Raw genomic sequence first — 7,210 nt, 5'->3', positions numbered from 1 at the left:
AGATGTGGTCCAGCAGGTCGCCAGGCTCCAGCGCCTGGTGGTGGTGGTGGTGGTGGTGGTGGTGCGCCAGGGGAACGGTCGGCGTCGACGTGCACTGCACGCTGTTCATCGTGTGGTACGTGGCGTCCGGCTTGAACGGGTGGCTTTTGCCCTGGGACACGGCGATGTCCACGGCGGCCAGCGCCTCGGCCCGCGCCAGCAGCGTCTCGTCGAGGCTGGCAAAGAGGTTGCTCTGCAGCTGCAGGCGACAAAAACCAAACAAAAAAAACCACACCACAAAACCGAAACAACAAAGACAAACACAACAAGCCGGAGAGCACAGGCAAACGGCAAACACAAAGCAACCAAAATAAGGACAACGGGAGTAGGGAGGAACCAGGAGCGGGAAAGACAGCGTGGGGACACATTGGGGACACAGTAGGAGGACGGACGAAAAGGGACAAGAGCAGAAGGAGGGGGTGCAAATGCAGGGAAAGGGCGACACGGGAACACAGCCCAAGGGCCGGGATGGGGACACGGAAAGAAAAAAAAAGAAGAAACAGAGCCGTCACTCGCAGCAGGGACCAGCGTCACGCACGCCCTGTGACTGGATTTCAGAAGCACGGCGTTAACCGAGAAAGTGGAGGGAAGTGGAGAGTCGCTGTCCCAGGGCCCGCCCGCTCTGACCGTAAGCGCCCGGCCGGAGGCAGAGGCAGACAACAAGGAGTCTCCTAGCGGGATTCCTCGCGCAATCTCGGCCCACACATCCCCGCACCCAGACGGCCACGGAAGCCGGCGACCTCCGGGCAGCGTGGCGGGGCCGGGGCCGGGGCCGGGGGCGAGGGACGCTTACCGGCGGCGTGGGCAGACAGGCCCGGCGGATGGCCTCGGAGCTGGAGTGCAGCGACGGGTACTTGTGCTCCGGGAGCGTGGGATGCATGGCAAAGTGCGGCTGCTTGCTGTTCATGGACATCATCTTGGAAGCTTGGCAAGTAAATCCACAAACAGTCCGAAAGTCCCCGGAAAAGTGTGCTCGCCGACTTCTCCGGCCCCCTTGTCGACGCTGGAAGCCCGGCAGCGGGCGGCGCGAAGGCGGCGGCCGCACTGGAGACTGCTGCCGCCGCCGCCGCCGCCACTGCCGCCGGGCACTCCCTCTGGCCGCGCAGAGCGCCGCGCGCCGGCCTCGCCGTCCGCCTCTGCGAGAGCTCTAGCCCCGCGCGCCGACGGGATGCGCTCCTCTTACACCTGAGCCTCACTTCTCGGTCCAGGGAGCTCTCGCGAGAGCTCGCGGCCGTGCCGCGCTGTCAAGCATCAGCTGTCTCACTCTGTCTGGCGCTCGCTCGCTCTCCATCTCTCCATCTCTCTCTCTCTCTCTCTCTCTCTCTCTCTCTCTCTCTCTCTCTCTATTTCTTGGCGGCGCCGTGCGTCTGTGCGCGCGCGTGCTCGTCCAGCCGCGGCCAACGCCTGGGAGCCGATCTTATAGTGACCACACGCAAGGACAGCGCAGGTGATGCACCTGTAGCTGCCCAGGCATGCGCACTGCACGTCTCACCTTTTCCCACCGTGCGTTTGGAAAGAACAGAAGGGCCAGCTATTGTCTGAGGGTGGGCACCTTTTATAAGATAGGAAGACTAGAGGCTAGTTTGCCCCTCTGAGTTTCTGTTTTACTCACTAAAGCAAGCCCTAGATATATATATGCATCACTTAGGCACACCTCCTCTTCAGGATGTCTAACAAGCTGTTTTTTAAATAATGTATGCAGCGGGCATTTGTATGTTAAATTATGCCCGCTCATACTTCTGTATATTGTATAAATAACGAAACAGAGAAATGCAAAAGGCGCTGTCTTTTGCAGCTAGAACTTGTATTTTTCAAGGTTTATAAATAGGTTCCTGGAGAATAATCGCGCTGACAGACTTTGTTTGAAGCCGTCAGACAGACGCTTTTGATTTCCATATAATTTAACTTTCTCCTCATACTTTGTTGCTGTTGTTATTTTGAATATAACTGTGTCAGGCACCACCAGTGACAGTCATCAGGAGCCACAAGGAGCGCGTGCTTTCTCGTTGGCTGTTGAAATGAAATTGTGCCTTTCTTTTATTGTCTGTCTCCTTTAACCGTGTACAAACTCAGGTTTCAAACGAACTCCAGGTGATCTGAGGCTTCTAGTAATCAAAAGGAAAAACTAGTTAACAGTTAGGATCCTTTCCTCTCCGCGGAAACACACACACACACACACACACACACACACTTTATACTGGAAACGCCAGAAAATGAAATTGCTTCAGAGAAAAGGGAATACGATGTTGAAATGAGAACTTCCCCCCTTACATCGTGTTTGCTTTTTTTTTGCTTCTATCTCGGCATATATATATATTTCTTTAATAGAAAACAAGATCAAACTAGAGTGATTAAAATATTAATTCAAACCAATTTGAAAGAAAGGGCCCAAAACACTGGTCTAGCCTTTAATTAAAAAAACACACACAAAAAAAACCTCTGTAAAATCAAAACCTATCATGAAGCGTCAATCAATTAGCCAACCTGTTATATGGCTCTTATGTGGCAGGTGGATCAAGGACCTCCCCAGGGAACCACAATTCAGGTGGCTGAGTCCCCAGGGATACAGCGCTTGCCCCTGGTGATAATAAAGGCCCAGATGTTATCACATTTGCGGCAAGGGAGCTGGAGAACACTAAGGGGCTGCTTATTAAGAGGCCCAGATCAGATAAATAATCTGGTCTATCCCTTACGAAGGAGATGTGTTTCCACCAAAGAGCAGATTTCATTTCTATAAACCTAAATTTGCGTTCCCTTCCGATAGATTTTATCTCTCCTTTGCACAAACGCGTGCGTATTTAGCATACACACTTATGACTCAGATTCCAAGAGGAGCCCACAGGCGTCACCATGGCTTTTTCTTTTCTTTTTGTCCTCCTCCCCCTCCCCTTTCTTCTTAGCCGAGAGGGAAGCGCGAAGGATGTTCACTTGCTAGTGCGAGAAGGAGCTGCGTTTCCATCCATTACGCAGTCCCCTGAGAGCGCTAACTGCAACTTTATCTGGACTAGGGATGGACGATGAGAGAAACAGCGAGACAGCTGTGGAGGGGGCGGGCGAGGCTTCACCGGGTGTCCACGCTTAGCCTAATCCTTCCTGACACCTACGGCGGCTATATTCTGCCCTCCAGTACCGAAGGAGGAAGGCTCTAGGCTAGGCTACAGTGATAGCCAGGAATCTCCCCGAGGGAAACGCTGACCTTTAAAATCTCTGAAAGGTGCAGGAGAACATCACCCCAAAATGCGCACAGGCTTGGCGTGAGGTGGCATAAGGTCGGAGGTTTGGGCTAGAACCCCTGAGCACACCAGCGCACCTGGTATTACTCTTTCCGGTGTTGGAAGGGCAGCAGGAAACCCAGCGGGGAGATACCTGCCCGGCTTGAGGTAGGGCGACTCCATCTCCATTTACGGAGAGAGCTCTCCCTCCTCCCGGTTCACCTTGTCTTGCAGTTCAACTGGAGTCCCCGCCCACCTTGGTCAAATCCTTTGCTCAGAAAATTCTGCTTTTGGCTGGGTCTAGAAATGTCAGGGGTGTGAGTGCAATCCCCACCGACCAATTGGAAGCCCATTTCAGGCACATCTGCTCTCCACTATAGCACTTAGCAGGGTCCCTGTCACACAATAAAAGTACACCATCAAGTAACATATGTAAGCAGGAAGGTCTCTAACTCTGCTGAAGAGGGACAAGAGAGTGTGACAGTTACGGATTGGGTCCAGCAGGAAGATTTCAAGGGGTGTCTTCTCCGACTAAAAGGGAGATGGAGACAGCCAGAAGGGCCAGACAATGCACTGCCATCCAGTTGATTCTGACTCAGAGTGACCCTATCCTAAAAGCAAGCCTGCTCTTGTGCTTTTTTGAGGCTACCACAGGAGTAGCTTTACAAGAAGAAAGCCTTACCTTTTTTTCTTCAGCCAAGCTGGTGGTTTTGAACGGCTGACTCAGAAGTTAGCAGTCCAACTTGGAGTCCTCTCTGCCACTATAAATCTGGATTCTAGCCTTTTCTCTTACCCAGAAGCCACTGATTCCTCCTGCTTCTCCTTCATTTTCTTTCTATTTTTCCTTCCTTCCTTAAATTCATGCTCAGCACCACTAGGCCTGCGGAAGATGCTAGTGATAACATGAGGTATAAAATGTGGGTACCTATTCTCCCCAAGATGACAGTGTGGGGTGGGGGTTAGAGATGAAGAGGAACTGAGGAAACATTGTGATGTGAGGAAATTGAGTAGAAATATGGCTCAAGGGTGATGCTTGGACAGTGATCCTACCACCTCTCTGCTGGACCTCAAGTTAAGTAAAGAGTAGGGCGTACTGGGACTCAGGGTTCCTTTCCCATTAAAGGTCTCTTCCCTTACATTCGGAATCGCTTTGTTTTCCTGCCTTGGCAACCCTGGTAACTGGTCCCTCTCTGTGCTAATGATGGCCACATGGGTTTGAGCCTTGGCATAGACTCCTGGGCATTTGACCCTCCTCCCCTTCATTTTGTCTAATAACCAACACAGAACCTCTAGTCCCCAAAACCCGCCCCACCCCTCCATCTTTGCATTTTGTGAAGAGTGAGATAACGAAAGTACAGCTATTAATTTCCCAGGAATTTCCACCTCCAGGAAAGGAAGTCTATCATCTGCAACAGAGACACATTTCTTTCCTCGTTATTTCTTCTCCCCCTCCTTCTTTGGCAGGCCCCACTTCACATTTCATTTGGCAGCTCCTCTTGTCCGAGTTCAAGAAGCAGACCTTCCTTGGTCTGGCAAGGACCGCTGGGCACTAACCAGCACTGCTGGGGGTAAACTCTCCCAACGTTGGAACGCCTCCTAGCTTCCCCAGCTCGAGCAAGCGCAGACACCACATTCCCTTTCTCCTTCCAAACTGCGCAGGAAGTTAACGCTGTACTCCACAGTCACTTGGACCTCCTAGGACCCCTAATCTACCTTTTCTAGTTGAGCCCCGAAAGTTTGTTTGTCCGAGTTTAGGGACAAGGAGTCGGTCCTGGGGAAGTCCAAGTAAGTGCACACAAGGTAGGGGGCGGGCCCACAACTCCATGCCCCTGCTCAAATCCCTGGACTCTGGGCCAGTACCCAGACCCTTGGCTCCTGCAGAATGGAGGTGGAACTTTGCGCAAGAAATGAGGCACATTTCACTGTACAGCCTGCTTACTATATGCTGGACGATCCCCTCTCCCAACACCACCCAGTCTAGTGTAGGAGGACCTCGGAGACTTTGAGGGCTCTCTGAGACCCTCTATGAAGGAGCAGGATGTGAGGGGGTGACTGTGTGAGTGTGTGTGGGGGGAGGTGGTGGTGGTCAGGTTCAGAGAGACACAGTGTAGGGGTGTGTGTGTGGGTGTGTGTGTATGTGTGCTGGGAGTTCAGCTTCAGGCCCAAGGATGGAGTTGGTATTGGTGTGGTAGCATTGCTTTTCCTCCTGGCTGTCTTTTCAGGGACACACCACTGCAGCTTTGATGCAGTCTCTTAGAAGGAATCTCACCACTCCCAGTTATGCGATTCCCACAGTGACAAATAAGGGTATCCTCTCCAGGCACAGAGGCCTCAGACCTCCTTCCAGTAGCTCCCCGGACCCAAGACCCACTGCACAGAGCTTACACAGACCTGTTCTGAAGCCCTGACTGGTAGAGCCCAGCAAAGCACCAGAAGGAGAGTCCTGGCAGAGCTTTGAGATTCCCAGAAGGCACTGATTGACCCCTCTGCCCACCTGGCAGGCCTCTCAACCCTTGACCCCCCTCAGTTCCCAAAGCGCAGGTGAGTGAGTTATTGGGGGGTCTCCAAATTCCTCCTCTAAGGCTCCCAGATGCAGGGTCCCATTCTAGCTTCGAATGGAGAATCCTAGCCTTGCATTCAGACTGGGGCTGACCAAAGAGTTCTCTACTAAAACAGTTTTCTTTCCTCTGACTCAAAAGCCAAACTCACTGCCAGGAGTTGGTGCTGACTCCGTGGCTTAATGCTTACGCCATGGGGCAGAGATCCACAGGGAACACAGTTGGAAAGGCCTGGCTTTCTTCTCACGTAAACAACTACAAGTCACTCAAACCCACAGGCCCAGGCCCAGTCCCACCCTGTCCTACAGTGTCATTCAAATGAACTTCTTTGTCCACCACGGGACTGGGATATGTCACCTTGATCCCTTGCCACCTCTAAGACGTGTATCAGTATTGGCCACTAGGTCGTTCTGCTTCTTGGCGTCAGAGATAGATTTTTATGCATCTCTGATCTCTCTGTGAACACAAAACTCACTTGTCTTACCTAAGTCTCACAGTGCTGAGTGACAACCTCATCCCTGTCCTAACAGGACCCAGCTGCCCCCTCTAGCTAGTTGCCAGATCGGTTTTCTCAGCCCAAGTGGGCAGTGATGTTTCACTAAAATTGGTTACAACCCCCAATGATTTAGGCTACAAGAGGAGCAGAGGGCCCCTAGTCTGCCCAACCCCTCCGACCCCTTGGGAAAAGAGCGCTGGTCAAAGAAGGGGCTCTCTGGATCCCGAGTTTCAAAGGGAAACAGCTACAAACAAAATTCCACAACCCACATGCCAGTTGCAAAACCGGAACCTCCTGCTGGCCACTGGGCTCCCCACCCACTCCCCCGCTGGTTGGAGGGACCTCCGCGAGGAAAAGGGCCGCAGAGGCCCCCACCAAAACCCCCCAGCGACGGAGCTCAGAGAACCAGCGCCAATCGCTCTGTTCTGGCTCCCGGAGCGCAGTTCTCAGAGGGTCTCAGCTCCTCGCAGGCAATCACCGAGCAGCGGGAGGAGCTGTGTCCTGTCGCCCCGGCTGGAACATTCGTTGATGCTGCCGCCAGCCGCTCCTCCTCCCAGCCCCTCGCACAAATCAAAGCCCCTTGCGAGGCAATGGGAAATAGTTGCCTTGTCATGTAACACATTGCCCTGATTTATTATAAAATTTTAACGAAATCATGCATATTTTAACAGCCTTTAATCACTGCATGAAAATTTAATTCATGGACTGTAGCGCGTTTAAATAAATGAAGTGTTAATTCATTAGGATTAATTAATTTGTTAAAGGATTGTGTGCAAGGTTAAGGTGGAAAGAAAACTCTTTGTTGGTTTCGCGTCTTAATCGACAGGTTTCGCGAGTGGAAATAAACCGAAAGGAAACCTAAGAGCAAGTCGCTTCGCTTCTTTGGGAGGGGCCTGAACAGGACA

The 7,210-nt window shown here is 52.2% G+C and overlaps 1 protein-coding gene across 1 annotated transcript in view; it reads right to left on the bottom strand.

The window, feature by feature from the left end:
• Nucleotides 1-955, bottom strand: part of POU4F1 (POU class 4 homeobox 1) — a 1,897-nt gene extending 942 nt beyond the window's left edge. The window contains exons 1-2 of the mRNA XM_004704382.1: nt 833-955; nt 2-238 (exon numbers count right to left, since the gene is read on the bottom strand). Coding sequence (XP_004704439.1) covers nt 2-238; nt 833-955 — 360 coding nt within the window. The remainder of the gene's footprint in view (nt 1; nt 239-832) is intronic.
• Between the last annotated feature and the right edge of the window lie 6,255 nt (nt 956-7,210).

This window comes from Echinops telfairi, unplaced genomic scaffold, assembly GCF_000313985.2.
Source record: "Echinops telfairi isolate 266 unplaced genomic scaffold, ASM31398v2 ScPeMD7_7467;HRSCAF=8505_0, whole genome shotgun sequence".
Classification (NCBI taxonomy): domain Eukaryota; kingdom Metazoa; phylum Chordata; class Mammalia; order Afrosoricida; family Tenrecidae; genus Echinops; species Echinops telfairi.
Note: the sequence above shows the minus strand (reverse complement) of the source record. Positions and strands in the feature narration are given on the sequence as shown.